General features: G+C 39.7%; 1 protein-coding gene across 1 annotated transcript in view; it reads left to right on the top strand.

Moving 5' to 3' along the window:
- Nucleotides 1–1,575: 1,575 nt before the first annotated feature.
- LOC131478788 (histone-lysine N-methyltransferase PRDM7-like) overlaps nt 1,576–18,385 on the top strand; it is a gene marked incomplete at both ends in the record, with an annotated part of 152,740 nt that continues 135,930 nt past the window's right edge. The window contains 4 exons of the mRNA XM_058659366.1: nt 1,576–1,687; nt 2,408–2,515; nt 2,725–2,996; nt 3,700–3,758. Coding sequence (XP_058515349.1) covers nt 1,576–1,687; nt 2,408–2,515; nt 2,725–2,996; nt 3,700–3,758 — 551 coding nt within the window. The remainder of the gene's footprint in view (nt 1,688–2,407; nt 2,516–2,724; nt 2,997–3,699; nt 3,759–18,385) is intronic.

Below are 18,385 nucleotides of genomic sequence, written 5' to 3'. Positions count from 1 at the left end.
TCTTTCTCTGGGTACTAAGTAAGCAGTCCTTCCAATGTTTGCAATTATTTTTGTTTCCTGTTGCTTCGGCAATACAACGTGACTTATGAGTTTCCAGTTGATTACAGATACTTCTCCAAAATTTTGGCAGAGTTTGCATCATGAAGAACTTCCCGATATTTTCTGGAAAATTCATTCAACATTTTCTGATGAAACAGAAAAGCAAGTCCATGGAATTCTAAAAATATATATATCTTATATACATCTGCTATATATATTATATGTATGATATAAGTATGTATGACTTGGGTTTCAGCTATAAAAACATGGTAAAATGGTCGTAGCACTATAGATATTACTAAATCAAATAAATGAGTATGTAATATCTCAAAATGAACTTTAGCTACATGTATGCAAATTTGCAGGTCAAGAAGAGTAGCTGTGGAGAAGTATCTAACAGTACACCTGGGCTCAAGTCAATTGATATAGGCACCAGCTTATCCAATCCCCAAATCAAATATGCTCAGGATATTGTCATTTTCAGCTTTTTTCACCATCTTACTTTTTGAACAATCATCTGATTTCACCTTTTTCTAAGCTCATATATGCCACCAAATTCTCCAGTTGTATTTCATCCTGTCTTGCTTTCCTATATTTTCCCTTCACGTTCCACAGGTTGATAAGACAAACTTCTCTTTTATTATTATTATTATTTATTATTTAACTTCATTAATTACATTGTATTATGTGACACAGTTACATAGATACTTGGGTTCTCCCCACTCCTCCCCAAACCCTCCCATCATGGTGGATTAATCCACCTTGTTGCATAACCAAAGCTCAAGGTCAGTTGAGATTCCCCCATTGCAAGCGTATACCAAACATAGAGTCCAGCATCTTATTGTCCAGTCAAGTTCAACGGCTTCTTAGGTATACCCTCTCTGGTCTGAAGACAGAGCCAGCAGATTATCATCCCAGTCAATTGGAAGCTTCAACATACCATCAGCAAAATTTACATCATTATGGAATTAATTGACATAGTAATCAGTAACCAATATGTTAAAAGTAAATGCGAGTTCCCAGCCAACTTCTGTGACCACCTCACCTATACTTCAATTTTAGTTTATACACAACATATAACATCCAAAACATAACATGTTATACATAACATCATATCATCTTAAATTAAGGAAAACATGTGGTATTTAACCTTTTTTGAAGACATACTTTTCTAAAGAAGCCCTACCGACATGCTTTCACAAATTTTGTTCTCCAGATTATCATTCTAAATGTTCTCTACTTTCCACTTTCACTTCTGCAGAGGAAATTGAAAACCATCTGGAGAGAAACAGCCTCAAATGATGTGATCTATCCCCAAATACACTAGAAACACAGACATAGCTTTTCCCTTCAGTATTCAATCACCTCACATAGTTCCCTTGTTTGCTGATACTTTAAAGAATGCCATGTACCTGAAAACACTTTGCAATCCCAAAGGACAACTGGACTAAACAGTGAGTTTAAGAAAAAAATGTTACTTTCTCATTAAAGGGAAAGTCCAGCGGGCCTTTACATAATGAAATCAGTACGAAGGAATCATCAGGAACTGCAAATTTACTAAACACAACTGGCTCAAAGAAGGGCCGGAAAGCAGTGTTCCATCCTAAGGAATCAAACAGCTCAGGACAGCACTCCACACAAAAACTTGGTAAGAAAATAATTTCAGGAGCTGTCTCTCTAGGCCCACTAGGAAGCCCAAGGAAGGTGAAGCTTGATGAGGATGGTCAAGCTGTGAGGGATGCAATTGCATGCTTGGGTCACACTCAACACAAAACAAATAGAGCCTCTAGAAACATGATTATATTTTAAGCTCTTTGGGGATTATCTAAAAAAAAAAAGGTGGGATCAGGTTACTTAGCCTATATGCAGACACTTCATGGAGAGGAAGTCAGTTGTCCTAGGAGTGAAGATACTAGTTAATATGCCTGTTTCCCATGGCAGAGTGCCTGGGTTCCAGAACTGACCCTATCTCTGACTCTAGCAAATTGTTGATATACAAATTAGTAACACTTGGTGAGGAGATAAGTGATTGAGGTCTTACAACCCCCTGGGAAAACTGAATAAAGCTTTCTGATCTGAGACTGATTTGGGTGCTATCCAGGTTACTCAAAAAGTGAACCTCGCCACCTCTCTCTGCCTTCTGTATGCTCTGATTCCTTCAACTGCTGTGTCAATCTCTAGATGTGTCTTTCTTTGCTGTTTAAATAAACAGATATTCAAACTTCAGGGGAAATGAATTAAAACCAGAGATTGTAATGAAAAACAAATGTCCATGCAGTTTTTCCGTGTCTTGAAAGCCCTTTATTTTATTTGAAACATTAAACCCAAAAGAACTGATAACTTCACTGACTTAGTCTCTCCATCTCAGAACTCAGAAGAAAGGATGAGAATGAAGAATTTCAGATGTACAACTTGAAAGGAAGAAAAGGTCAGACATACAAAGAGTTCAGTGAGATTGAGGATGATGACTACCTGTGTAAGCGACCCTTTGGCACATCCACAAAGAAAAATCCCATAGTCTGAATTGAAATTCCACTTGTAATTTGGTCTTACATCATTCTGTCTTCTGGTAACTTGGGGTGCAAGACTGAGGCTGAGTGATGTGAAGAATTGGCTGCTTCTGATGCTCTCTATAGGCAGCAACGTTTGGTATATGTTCCTCATCCCTTCCACTCTCATTTCCAGATTGTGAGAAGTGTCAGATCTGCTTCCTGAAGAACTGTGCTGCTCATGGACCCCCCATGTTTCTAAAGCACAATCCAGTGGAAAAGGGACATCCTAGTCATGCTCTCCTCAGTTTGCCTACTAGACTTCAAATTGGCCCATATAGCATTCCAGAGGCTGGGCTTGGAGTATTTAATGAAGCATCTGATCTGCCTTTGGGGCTGCACTTTGGTCCTTTTGAGGGCAAGATCACAAAAGTGGAAGAGGAAGCCGAGAGTGGGTACAGCTGGCAGGTAAGAAGCACATCCCTTTCCAGTCTGATGGCTTTTCAACTGCCTAGCATGAGACTGGTTCATGTGTCCTTCTACACATTTATGGCATGAGTTGAGCCAACATGATCAACCAGGCTGTAAAGATTAGCATAGGGCTCGGCGTCGTGGCCTTGTGGCTAAAGTCCTCACTTTGAACCGGCTGGGATCAAAACTGGGCACTCTTTCTAATACCAGCAGTTCCACTTGCCATCCAGCTCCCTGCTTGTGGCCTAGGATAGCAGTTGAGGACAGCCCACGCCTTGGCACCCTGCATCTGCATGGGAGACCCCAAAGAGTTTCCTGGTTCCCAGCTTCGGATCGGCACAGTACCAGCTGCTGTGGTTAGTTGGGGGAGTGGCTCATCAGATGGTAGACCTTCCAATCTCTCTGTCTCCTCCTCTCTGTACATCTTACTAATAAAAATAAATAATTCCAAAAATAAATAAATATTAGCCTAGAGAAAATCACTTGGCTGTTAACAATACAGCAGTGGCAATCTCCTCTATGGGCTTCTACTGTAGGGAAATAAACCAGAATAAATGTGTTCCAACACTATGTAAAGTCTCAACATGTGTTTGAGTCATGTAATGTCACAGAACATGAGGATAGAGTTGTTAATAATTCTGCTGAACTGCACCCATTTCAGAAACGTATTAAACTAATTTTTTGAAACTCAGATAGCCAGGGCAGGAACAGCTATGAGTACGTGGATGGGAAGGATACTTCTTTGGCCAATTGGATGAGGTAAGAGCCATGGCATGTTACAACTAGAAGAGGATATTTCTTTCCAAGACAAGATCACTTTCCTTTCTCCTTTACTTTCCTCCGTGACTTTTGCATCATATGTCCTCTTTCATGTTTATTCTAATGACCTGTGAATGTCATGACCTGTTTCTAAAAGCATATTCTATATAAATACTATTTCTTTTTTTATTCATTAATTACATTGCATTATGTGACACAGTTTCATAGGTACTTGGATTCTCCCCACTCCTCCCCAAACCCTCCCACCATAGTGGATTCCTCCACATTTTGCATAACCACAGATCAAGTTCAGTTGAGATTCCTCCATGGCAAGCACATACCAAACATAGAAACCCGCATCTTATTGTCCAGCCAAGTTCAACGGCTTCTTAGGCATACCCTCTCTGTTAGGAAAGCAGAGCCAGCAGAGTATCATCCCAATCAATTAAAAGCCAGGGAACTTGAGCATTTTTTCGTATGTTTATTTGCCATTTGGGTTTGTTCTTTTGTGAAGTGTCTGCCCATTTCCCATGCCCATTTCTTGAGTGGCTTGTTTGTTTTGACATTTTGGTTGTTTTGTAGCTCTTTGTATATTCTATCACCTATGTAGTGCGTGAATATCTTCTCCCATTCTGTGGGTTACTTTGTTACTTTGTTGATTATTTCCCTGGCTGTACAGAAGCTTCTTAGTTTGATGAAATCCCATTTGTTTATTCTGGTCTTGATTGCTATTGCCTTTGGTGTCCTTTTTAGGAAGTATGGACCTACCCCCAGATCTTGCAGAGTATTTCCAACCTTTTCTTCCAAAGGTTTGAAGGTTTCTTGATGTAGGTTTAGATCTGTTATCCATTTAGATTTGATCTTAGTGTATGGTGAGAGTGTACAGTGAGAGCTTGACTTGTTTCCCATTTGGATTCCTCTGATTGCTTTTTCTTGTCTTATGGCCTCAGCGAGTTCCTCTAGGACTATGTTGAATAGTATTGGAGGAAGTGGACATCCCTGTCTTGTTCCAGATCTCAATGGGAAGGGTTCCAGTGTTTCTCCATTCAGTATGATGCTGGCGTTGGGTTTTTAATACATTGCTTTGATTATGTTGTGGTTTATTCCATCAATGCCTACCTTGGTTAGGGTTTTTAGCAGGAAGTGGTGTTGGATTATGTCAAAAGCTTTTTCTACGTCTATTGATACGATCATGTGATTCTGGTTTTTCAGTTTTTGGATGTGGTGTATCACATATATGGATTTCCGGATGTTGAACCATCCCAGGATCCCAGGGATGAATCCTACCTAATCTGAATGAATGATCTGTCTGATGTGTTTTTGAAGTCTATTTTCTAGGATTTTAATTGATCGGGATGATAGTCTGCTGGCTCTGTCTTCAGACCAGAGAGTGTATACCTAAGAAGCCGTTGAACTTAACTGGACAATAAGATGCTGGACTCTATGTTTGGTATATGCTTGCAATGGGGGAATCTCAACTGACCTTGAGCTTTGGTTATGCAACAAGGTGGAGGAATCCACCATGGTGGGAGGGTTTGGGGAGGGGTGGGGAAAATCCCAGTACCTATGAAACTGTGTCACATAATACAATGTAATTAATGAATTTAAAATAAAATTTAAAAAAAAAATAGGTTAATACGTTTCTGAAATGGGTGTAGTTCAGCAGAATTATTAACAACTCTATCCTCATGTTCTGTGACAATACATGACTCAAACACATGTTGAGACTTTACATAGTGTTGGTACACATTTATTCTGGTTTATTTCCCTACAGTAGAAGCCCATAGAGGAGATTGCCACTGCTTTATTTTTAACAGCCCAGTGATTTTCTCTAGGCTAATATTTATTTATTTTTTGCAATTGTTTTTATTACAAAGTCAGATGTACAGAGAGGAGGAGACAGAGAGAGAGATTGGAAGGTCTACCATCTGATGAGCCACTCCCCCAACTAAGCACAGCAGCCGGTACTGTGCCGATCCGAAGCTGGGAACCAGGAAACTCTTTGGGGTCTCCCATGCAGATGCAGGGTGCCAAGGCGTGGGCTGTCCTCAACTGCTATCCTAGGCCACAAGCAGGGAGCTGGATGGCAAGTGGAACTGCTGGTATTAGAAAGAGTGCCCAGTTTTGATCCCAGCCGGTTCAAAGTGAGGACTTTAGCCACAAGGCCACGACGCCGAGCCCTATGCTAATCTTACAGCCTGGCTGATCATGTTGGCTCAACTCATGCCATAAATGTGTAGAAGGACACATGAACCAGTCTCATGCTAGGCAGTTGAAAAGCCATCAGACTGGAAAGGGATGTGCTTCTTACCTGCCAGCTGTACCCACTGTCAGCTTCCTCTTCCACTTCTGTGATCTTGCCCTCAAAAGGACCAAAGTGCAGCTCCAAAGGCAGATCAGATGCTTCATTAAATACTCCAAGCCCAGCTTCCGGAATGCTCGATGGGTCAACTCGAAGTCCAGTGGGCACACTAAGGAGAGCACGACTAGGATGTCCCTTTTCCACTGGATTGTGCTTTAGAAACATGGGGGGTCCATGAGCAGCACAGTTCTTCAGGAAGCAGATCTGACACTTCTCACAATCTGGAAATGAGAGTGGAAGGGATGAGGAACATATACCAAACGTTGCTGCCTATAGAGAGCATCAGAAGCAGCCAATTCCTCACATCACTCAGCCTCAGTCTTGCACCCCAAGTTACCAGAAGACAGAATGATGTAAGACCAAATTACAAGTGGAATTTGAATGTCTTTGCCTTGAATAACCACAAAAGTGTTCAGCGGAAGAGAACAATTAAATTCAAGAGATGTATTAAATGTCACAATGAGCATAGAGAAATATAACAAATGCTAATTTTTTTAAAAACGTATTTTTATCGCATTTTCTTTTTTTTTAATTAATTACATTGCATTATGTGATACATTTTTTTTTATGCACTGGGATTTTTCCCTGCCCCTCCCCAAACCCTCTCCCCCACAGTGGATTGCTCCACCTTGTTGCATTTCCATAGTTCAAATTCAGTTGAGATTCTTTCATTGGAAGTTTTGACCAATCATAAATTGCAGCATCTTATTGTCCTGGTAAGTTCAATGGTTTCTTGGTGAGACCATCTCTGGTCTGAAGGTAGAGCCAGCAGGGTATCATCCCAATCAATTAAAAGTCCCAACATAATATTTCCAATCATTTACAACATTATGGCATTAATTGACATGGTATTGGTTAATCAATATGTTAATAGGAAAACGCAGGTTCTCAACCACATCCTGTGGATTCTTCATAGACATTTCAATTTTGGTTTACATTCAACCGTGTTCTATACACCTTAAAATGGCTTAGATGGCTATTCAGCTGTCTCATGCCTATTTTCATTTTAGTCTTTAGCAGTTTATAGCATTGAAGCATGTTTTCGCTGAACCTGGCTGTTTTTCAGGTGGTCTAACTCTATAATTCTAACTGGATATATTTCAACAGTTTAGGTGAGCATGTTTAGCAGGGGTGTGCAGAGAAATGTCCCATACCCTAGTGAGGAGTAACTAAACTTTGTGTCCCACCCAGTGAGTTATAAGTGCATCCATGCTAACCATTTCCTGTCTGTTTCTAAGCTTTCCTTGTTGTTCTCTGTCTATCTATTGTAGTTTGGTTTGTTGGTTTGTTTGTGTGTTTGTTTTGAGTGGTTTCTGGAGCCCTCCTGATGGTTATTACGAGAGAGGGTGGGGACCCAAAGTTGGAAGCATGCAAGGACCAGAGAAAGCTCCTCTAGCTCATCCCGAAGAAAGTTTACTGTTCTTCTGTGTCTGCGCACCACTCAGGGTTCCTGGTTGTTGTTCCGATGACCTTGGATCCTGCAAGGCAGGACTTGGGCTTCTTCCATCCCATGTGGTAGATCCAAATGGGGGTGGTTGACCTCAGAGTTCTTGGTCTCCGAAGGCACTCCATTTCCTCATGGTCTCCTTGGCAGTAGGGATGTAGTCCTCGGTGCTCCTTGGTACTGATAGTCCTTGGTGAGTATCTGGGAGTATTAAGGGTTGGTATAAAAGCCTCCTCCTGTCCGCCTGACCACTCTGAGGCCCCCCTGCTCTATGCATATGCCCTCCTGTTAAGAGGTTGTTAGGGTTACTCCTGATTCCCCCATATGCCTTTGTATATTTACTATTGTCTAATGCTAATTCAAATCTGTTTCTATGAGTTACCAGTTATGATCCTGATAGGTTATATTTCCCGTCTGCCTCACACCTTCTAGGGTGATGTAGATTTCTCTGTTCTCTCTCCCCTTTTCCAGATATCATGGGGCCTTACAAGTACATTAGGTTTAATTTTCTTGTTTTTTTTTTTTTCTCTTGCCTTAATATTTATGCTTACTATTGCTGGGAATCACCAGAAATTCATCTCTGACCTACACTGGGAGTCCATTTGGGCACCATTTCTAATCCCAGTGGCCCTGCGTCTCACCCAGCTCCCTGCTTGTAGCATGGTAAGGCATTTGAAAGATGTGGGACCCTTCATCTATGGGGGAGACCTGGAAGAAGCTCCGGGCTGCTTGCTTCGGGTTGCTTTAGCTCCAGACATTGCAGCTGCTTAGGGAGTGAATCAGTGAACCGATGATCTTCTCCCCAGTCTCTGCATCTCTCTGTATATCTGATTTTCCAATGAAAATATCTTTAAAAAAGATATATATATATATATCTATCTATATCTATCTATCTATCTATCTATCTATCTATCTATCTATCTATCTATCTATCTATATGTATATATATATATATAAATCCTTGTTTTCCAGCTGTCTTTAATCTACGTAATTACCAAATCAGGTCTAGCCCAATACAGTACCTTCTTGCTTTGTGAGAATGCTTACTTCCTGAGAAACACATTCTCATGCAGTTTTCTGTGTGTATAAATGCCATGCTGTGTGCTCAAACTAAGATGATTACAATGTTTGTGGGTGATGAGATCACTCTTTTCTGAGAACTTGCTAAATTGTGTTATACAGTGCTTGCTAAGTTGCTTGCTATACTCAACCATGTGCATGCATATCCATATAAAAGCCCTATCCATTGCAACAAAAAGATGGACACTCTTCTAGGGTTTGCCAGTGGGTGAGAAGGTGCACCAATTATGGCATATCTGTGTAAGAGTATAGAAAAATAATGTTATTGGGAATGGAGCTGAAAGCTTTTTATTTTATGCTGCCATATATTTTTGAATCTGTGTATAATTTAAAGCCATTTATTTTTATTAGAAGGAGTAACGTGGGGACTGGAAAGGGAGGAAAAAGAATAAGGTAGGTAAGGAGAAAGGGAGAGTGGGAAGGAATAGACAGGCTGGGTTAGGATAGAGGAAAGTAGGTCTCTCATCTGCTGATTCAGCCTGAAATTGCTACAAAAGCCAGGAGTAGTCCATTATGATGTTCCCTGCAGGTGTGTAGGAGCCAGAGCACATTGGCTCTCGTCTACTATTCTGTCACATTAGCAGGAAGCTTGATCAGAAGAGGAGCACCAAGACTCCAATCATGTCCCAAATGAAATTCTAGGATTGTGGGTGATGCTTTACCGATGCCAGACCTGGCCCTGGAGATACATATGTCATTTCACATTTTCTATAGATGCTTTGTCATATTCCCACACAGTGTTGAGTCATGCCAAGTGGAGCATAATGCATAGAGTAATACCGTGCATTAACATCCTACAACCAATTATTAACAAGAGAGGACATGCACTTGGACTGTAATGGAGGATGTCCTTGTGTGAAGGGATAGTAGTTTCTCTCTGATCCTGCTTCAACATATCTATTAACACATAAACTGGGAGGCAGCAGGTGGTGGCCCCTGAGTCTAGATGTCTGTCACCTGCCTGAGAAATGTAAATGGAATACTGATTCCAGCCTTTGGCTTATCGTAGCTGTGGATGTTGCACATATTTTAAGAGTGAAATAGTGCCACACAGAAGCTCAACTCCAGGGAGAACAGGTCTGAATTGAGCAGGTCACAGAACAACTGCAGGGCTGACTGCAGATGCACATCTCTGGTTTTCCTTTGGAGGAACACACAGAGTAGATCTCCCATCTCTCAAAGTGGGGCCAGCTGTGGTCATCTTTACACACGTCTGTCCCTGGTGATTTGCGTATTCTGAGAGGCAGCCCAATAGTCACATTGCAGTACCATATCCACTCCTGGAAGAAGCAACCTGATAGATTTGTTTCCATACACAAATTTTAAAAAATGCAGTTTAATCTTTTTTTGTGATGCAGTTCCATAGGCTCTAGCATTTACCTTCCCTCTTACCCCTACTCCACAGCCTATTTTTGCCTCGATCATCACAATAGTGTTGTCCTTCCAAAATAGTCATTAAGTTCATTACTCTGCTATTTAAGTATATCCTGACAATTTAATATGAACAATGCCTTAAAAGGAACCATTATAAATACTATATTATAATACATGTTATATCTTGTATAGTATATCTATGTATTTTTAATTATATATTTATATTTTATACTTTAAACATTTAATTTTTATTGAGATTTTTTCCTGGCAAAACCATAAGTACATGTAATTTATGCAGTATTTTAAATTGCAACATTTCTGTGCTTCTGTTATATGTATTCATATAACATATCATTTAAAATGATCCACTGTTTTCCTAACATAGGGATTTTCTGAAGAAAAATTCTGAATCCAGGATTACAACATTCATCTGACAATTATTCATGTTAATTCTGCTTTACTTTATTTCAATCTCATTTTGGTTACCCTGTCAGTGAGGATCCGCCCAAGAACTTACAAAATATTTCACCTTATTTATTTTACGTTTTATCTCCCCCTACTTCCTTATATGTTAATTTTTATTTAATAGAGTCATTTATCCCTCCAGAATTGTCTGCTTTCTTGAGAGGCTGCCGTGTGTTAGATTCTTGCTTCATCCCTAGGAGTGTGTAGCAGTATGCAGGATCTTGAGTACCCATGTTTTGGTTTAGTTTGAAGACTAAGAAATTTAGAGCCAACAGGTCTTTGCTCTGTTACTCAGACATACAAATAGGGGGATAAATCTGAAAAAATTAGGTTTCTTGTAAAGTGGAATGACTTGTAAGTGTGTTTTGAGTAAGTTCAATTCTGCTAGTTACTCTGATTCATGACAAAGTTAAATGAGTCTGAGAAATGTAAAATGTCTCCACTCAGATTTCTCACAGCCAATAAGCTAAACTCTATGGCAAATATTTCAGAAAGATATGAAAGCATGTTGTGGGTTTCTATCAGATCATCTTATACTATACTTGAAGAACACCTTAGGATCCTTTCTTGTCGAGATGATCTTCTGTCTAGGGTGATAATATATAGGAAAATCTAAGCAAAGCACGAAACATTAGATTAAAGTCTAACAAACTCTGAGGTTAAATGGAATATCAGTGCCTAGTTTGTAAAATTTGCTTTGTAAAGATCCCTTAATTCCATGGTTAAGTTTTTTTCGAGGTATTTACAGAGTTCTCTCAGCTTTGTGAATGGGACCCTATCAGGCATTTCATGTCTCTTTTCATATTCTAGTTTTGAAGAATCGCTGTGTTCCTTTTAGGGAGTCTTACTCACTTCTGTGTTTTTGTTTCTTGTATTTCTGTATTTATTTTTAGGCATATCTAGAAGTACTTTTTGGTTTTTCCTCTGATGGCTTTTATCTTTGAACTACTCTCTGTGACTTGGTTGCGTGACTTCTTCAGTGAAGATCTGGGGGTGTATCGATCGAGGGAATTATCAAGGCATAATCACAGTATCACATCCTCTCTTTCCAGAAGAGCAACAGCCATGATTAGCCCATAGTGGCTACAACTATCAGCACTTGCAGCACACAGAACCTCAGTGTAGGCCTGTAAGTGCAGAGCCCTGCAATGATCCACCTTGGATACATAGAGATCTTTTAGCCTTGATCTCAGACATGTTGAATGCCCAAAGACCCAGCTTTACACCATACACTGTCATGCAGTCACAGCATTCCCATAGTCTTTGCATAGAAGACTCCAACAGTCACAAAATGTTGGGAATTCTCTCGTTTCTGTGAATCTGCCCCTCCTGCAGGGTGAGGAGTGGTGTTCCCAGCGCCAGTTATGAATGGCCTGCCTTCGTAGTTTGTGCCCAAGAAACTGGGCTCAAAGTCAGTGAGGAACATGCATTATCCTTATAATACAATCACCTAGCAGTGCTCTTGTAGAACTAGGTGTGCACCACAGCCACTACAATCCCTGCTGATCTCAAAGAGGTGGTTTCTCCTGAATAAACCAGGGCACACCAAAATAACACTATCTCCTACTGGTCCATATGAGTTATATATTTTTAATTATATATATATATACACATATACATCATACATATACATTATATGTATATATTATACACACATCACATACATATATACATATACATATGCATATACATATAACATACATACATACATATACATTGCATATATTATGCATATACATTACACATATCCATTATATGTGTATATATGTATATATATTAAAGGTATATGTATTTTAATTATATAGTACATATTGTAACATATATAAATATTGAACAACTATTTAAGGGAAGAAGAAATTGAGAGAATGCAAGAAAATATTGGAACGTGATTAATTGAGTGTGAGTCTGCATGTATCAAGTGCATATGAGCTTCTCAAATAAAGCACCTGCAACAGCAGCAACAGAAGAAAAGCAATGCATTTATTAGATGCTTGTGCACATTTCTTAAAAAAAAAAGCAGGATTATAAACAGAATGAATCATGCTCTCAAATATTGATAGTTTTGTAAAGAAAAGTGATTTTCTAGCACTTTGTGAATTTCCTAAAGAAAGAAAGCTCAGTCCATCTGGCTTTTCCCTTTAACTGCTCTTGGAGTCCCTGAACATCAATTCTGAGTTGTGAGGAAGCACTTTTTTGCAGTTCAGTGTTACCCACATGATGTAGGACATTGATTGTTAGTGAATTCATTATAAGGCCATGTGCAGCTGAAACCACATGCCAAGGTTTACATGTTAAAATGATATCTTGTTTTTATTTGAACCACCAACATGGAAACAGAATGAATGACGCTGTGAGATGCTGTGAGATGCTGATTCAGCAGTTTGTTCCAAAGAACAATTCAAACTGTAGCCCACATAATTTGGTAAAGAAGACAATCTCCTCATCCAAATTAGAAAATTATCAGACACGTAAGATTTACAATGCTGACAAATCACTGCATCAGTTGTGAGTAAAGTTAATTTAATCTGGCTTAATTTCCCTTGTGTATGGCAAGTAATCTAACCAGAATTCCCCACATATTAACCTGTGATATATTGATGATAAAGGACTTGGTATTTTCCTGTAATCTGAGTCAAATGTACATTACATCCTGTGGTCAATAAAGGAATGCTGCAATCTTCATGGAATAAGTCTCTTGAATTTTTAGTTTTTCTTGACATTATAATCTTGTAATATATGCAAGGTCAGGTGTATGCTGGAGATTTGAAAATTGAGAGAACTATTTTCTCATTTTTTCTTCTGTGTCACTGCATATTAATATTCCACATGTTTGCAACAGAATATTCTGAAAAAACACATACTAAACTTTTGGAATTGCCTTTGAAATTTGGATAGGATAATTTAACTACACAGATGGAAGAGAAGTTGAAACCTAATTGAATATATATAAAAAGTGAATCCAAACTTGAGTTATCCTATCATCTTATTCCGATACATTTCTCCTTACATTGAAATAAATTATTTAGCATGTTAAACATATATGTTCTTTAAAAATTTTGTCTTCAATAGAGAAATAGGGAAGACATATCTCAGTGAAATTCCTGGATCAATGACATGCTCTACTGGAATTCTTATCTTGCGTTATACCTCTTTGGATCCACATTTTTACAGTTGTGCACCCTAGAAAGGAATAGGTGATGGCCAAGAAACATATTTCCTGCTGTTCATGAGGAAGTTTGAGTTTGAGTTTCCTTCTCACACAAATGACTGACCTATTCCTGACGACTGTAAAAATCTCAACAAATGCTGCAAGTTTGCCTTGTGCGTCATTGGGGAGAACAATCAAAAAGAAAGGGGCAGGGGTCTTTGCCTGGAGAGCTATCAAGATTTATTTTCAGGGTTTCAGTTCCTACATACTTATAAAGCAATAACTCAAACACAACTCAGAATTAGATCATGAATGTAAGCAGGAAGTTCAAAGAAAATTAACAAGGGAGCTTTGTCAAAGCACTGTTAAAATGCAGAAGAGATAAAGAGTACCATCTGACCTTGGTTAACTGATTAGACTGACCACAGATGTTCGCCTTTCCTCAAGGAGTGGATGAAAACACCTTGGAGGACTCAGTGGTGGTACCATGTATGCTGGGTGAGAGGCCCTGTTCCCCCATTCCTAGATCCTCTTTTTGACACATCCCCACCCTTGAATCTGTCACCCCCGATTTACCATGTTGGATGCATTCCAACAACAGGACGACCTCACCACATACATTGAAACACTTAAACAAAGACTTCTCATATGTAACAATAGGAGTTAACTGATGGAGATTGTCAAAGGAAACTGGAAGACAGACTTCGATTAAAGTGAGAATATCATTCTTTTGTAGAATTTTAGTATAGGCTGATTTAGTTGCTGGGCTCCATGCAGTAGGTTTGGATAACACAGCAACTTCAAAGGTGTGAAGAGAACAGCTCCCTTGTTTGGCAGGACCTAGGGTAGCTGCCAGCAGTTTGGCAGGGTCTGGTGGGTGTCTCCCTAACCACCTTGACACAGCTTCACCCCCTTTTTGCACAGACACTCAACCACTGCACTAAGAATTCTGTAATCGATTGAGGCATTGCAGTGCAGATCTGCTGTGCAGTGCCAGTTATGGGTTATTTCACTTGCCTTTGCCTAGCTAATTATTATTAGGAACTTGTAACTGGAATAAAGGTTATAACACATCTTCTACTTTGACTTTTGCAACCCTAACCATTAAATATTTTGGAGAGTATAAACCAGACAAAATAATCTCTCTCACTTCCTTACACTTACACTTACACTTACATAGCATAAAACTTATTTCAAAGTCAACAGATTGTTAATGAAAGAAAAGCTTTGGCCAAGGTAAATCACATGGAATACAAATTACTTGAAAGTGTGTCACTGAAACATAAGTCCACCTAGTATGCACCAAAGGGATTTGGTTTATTTTATTTTATTAAATTTATTCATTCATTACATTGTGTTGTAATTTCGCAGGAACTGGGATTCTCCCACCCAATTCCCCATATCCTGCCCCCATGGTGGGTTCCTCCACCCTGTTGCGTAACCATAGCTCAAGTTCAGTGAGATACCTTCTTAGCAAGCATATGCTAAGGATAGAGTCCAACATCTGATAGTCCAGTCAAGTCCAACTATTTATTGGGGCGACCCTCTCTGGTCTGAGGGCATAGCCAACAGAGTATCATCCCGGTCAAATAAAACCACTAACATATTTTCAGCAACAAAGAACATCGTTATGGAATTAATTGACATAGTATTGAGCAGCCAACATGTTAAAAAATAAATACGATTTCTCTTTTTTTAATATTTTATTTTTTTTATTCATTGATTACATTGTATTATGTGATACAGTTTCGTTGGATCTGGGAGCTTTCATTGGAACTGGAAGCTTGAGACTGATGTAACCGAGGGTTCTAAAATTCAGGGACAGGAGCAGTCTGAAGTGAGCCAGAGAGGAAAAGAACCTTGGGGAACACTATGAGAAATTCCCCACTATCCCCTGAACTGAAAAACGCAGCACACAGCAGAAATAAGGACGCAAAATACTGGGATCAGAAACATGAGAAGGACAAAGAGGGAGCTCGGGGCTGCAAAGACTCAAGTGAAATTGGCGAGTGATATTTGGGGAGCAAACCCTGGTGAGTTGCTAATACAGGGAAATGTCCACCCTTAGCAGGAGGCCAAATCGGGTGAGCGAAATTCTGGGAGCGAACATAGATGAGTCGCCAACACAAGGAAGTGCCTGCCCATAGCAGAAAGAACTTGGGACAAAAACACGGTGAAATTCAATCGAATTTGGGCAGGTTTGGATCTGGGCAGACAGGTCGGAGAGGGCAACAAGGCACAGAAACAGAGAACTTGTTTGATCCTGGTAGCTGGAGCTCCCAGCACTGGGTGGTGCCAATCCCAGGACCACAAGAAATTCACAGAAGGGACATTCAAAGCTACCGTAGGGCCCGGTGGTGTGGCCTAGCAACTAAAGTCCTTGCCTTGAATGCACCAGGATCCCATATGGACACCAGCTCTAATCCTGGCAGCTCCACTTCCCATTCAACTCCCTGCTTGAGGCCTGGGAAAGCAGTTGAAAAAATCAGACCCTGCACTCACATGAAAGACCCGGAAGAGGATCCTGGTTCCCTAGCCTCGGATCGGCACAGCACCAGGCATTGAGGCTCACTTGGGGAGTGAATCATCGGACAGAATATCTTCCTCTGTATTCCTTCTTCTCTCTACATGCCTGACTTTGTAATATAAATAAATAAATCTTTCCAAGAAAAAAAAAAGGCTAACATAAATCCCAGTTTTAAAGAGCCCACAAAACCACAGACCTAAGTAGGGGGAGGGAAATTCAGATGCCACAAAGAAGAAAAAAAAAAAATCTAGGTCTGCAAGACCTCAGGTCAATCACTTGGTGGCAGCGTGGTCAAGCGATAGAAGCCAGCAATGCCCATTATCACATAGACATGAGGCGAGGTCACAAAAATAAATGAGTCAGAGGAAGGAGCCAGTGTCACCCCAAAAATTAACTGAAAGGCCTGGTCAATCGCAGAGATTACAGATGAAGACATTGAAGACCTATCTGAGAAGGAGTTCAGCAAAGTAATGATGACACTTTTCAGAAACAATGAGAAACGATGGGAGGAAATTAAGGAATTCAAAAACCACATAATCACAGAAACAAAATTAGTCAAAAATGCGATCCTTGACCTGAAGCACAGAATTGAGAGTTTAGCCAACAGAATTATAGCAGCAGAAGGCAGGATATCCAAATTGGAAGATTCCCAGAATGAAAGCAGGAAGATTATTAACCAACTAGAGATACAACTGAACAAAACCAACGAGGCAATGCAGGAGATGAATGCCAACATCAAGAAGTCAAATATCAGAGCTATAGTCCTTCCAGTAGGAGTAGAAAGAGAGACAGGCATACAATCAGTACTCAATGAAATTATACAGGAGAATTTCCAAAACACTTGGAACATGAGCCAAGTCCAAATCCAAGAAGGGCAGAGAACATCCCACAGATTTGACCCACAAAAATCTTTACCCAGATATGTGGTAATCAAGCTCCCCACTAACGAATACAAAGAGAGAATCCTGACGTTAACACGAAGCAAAGGCAAGCTTACATTTAGAGGCAGGCCCATCAGGATCACTGCTGACTTCTCAGAACAGATACTCCAAGCAAGAAGGGAATGGAATAAAGTCTTTCAAATCTGGAAACAGAACAATTGTTAACAAAGAATAATGTACTCAGTCAAGATCTTCTTTGCATCCGAGAATGAAATTACATACTTCCATAGAAAGGAGAAATTAGAAGAATGTGCCAGCATAAAACCAGCTCTACAAAATCTCTTTAGAAATGCGCCTCAGCCAGAGAAAAAGAAAGAAAACCATAAGCAAGGATGGCAAATGGGAAGACGTCCCCACTAAAGTCCAGGCAAGGAAGAACAATTAGATACCAACAACCTGAAAAACACACGCAATGCAGGACAAAATTGTAACCTCTAAATATTAACCCCAAACACAAATGGCCTAAATGCATTAGTCAAAAGACATAGATTAACAGATTGAATCAGTAAACAGGACCTAATGATATGCTGCCTACCAGAGATGCATCCAAGCAGAAAAGATCCTAAGAAACTGAAAGTGAAGGGATGGAAAAAAGATGTTTCATACCAACCCATGAGAAAAAATGGCTGCTGTAGTGGTCCTAATTTCAGATGATATAGACTTCAACGTGACAAACATCAAAAAGGACACACACAGGCATTTTATACTGTTGAAAGGAAAGATCCATTAGGAAGTGATTATCAGGCTTAACATTCATGCTGCAAGTCCAGATGCACCCAGCTATGTGAAACAATTACTTATAGGCGTAAAGGGAGATAGAGATGAACATGCAATAATCCTGGGAGATCTGAACACCTCATTGACACCAATAGATAGATCAATGAGACAAAAGCTCAACAGAGAAGCTACAGAGCTCACACAAACAATAGAACAATTGGACCTAGTAGGTATATACAAAACAGTTCATGCTAAGGCCACAGATTACACAATTTATTCAGCAGTGCATGGCACCGTCTCCAGCATAGACAACATGATAAGACACAAAGCAAGTCTAATTACATTCAAAATATCAGAATCATACCATGTACCTTCTCAGATCATCGCAGAATGAAACTGCAAATCAGCAATTCAAAATGCCCCAGGAAATATATAAACTCTTGGAGATGGAATAATATGTTATTAAAGGATTGATGGGCTAGAGAAGAAAGTAAAGATGAGATACAAAATTATGGAAATCATTGAAAACTCACATACAGCAGCCCAAAACTTGTGGGACACCGCCAAAC

Source organism: Ochotona princeps, chromosome Y, assembly GCF_030435755.1.
Source record: "Ochotona princeps isolate mOchPri1 chromosome Y, mOchPri1.hap1, whole genome shotgun sequence".
Classification (NCBI taxonomy): Eukaryota; Metazoa; Chordata; class Mammalia; order Lagomorpha; family Ochotonidae; genus Ochotona; species Ochotona princeps.
This window is presented reverse-complemented; position numbering and strand designations above follow the sequence as displayed.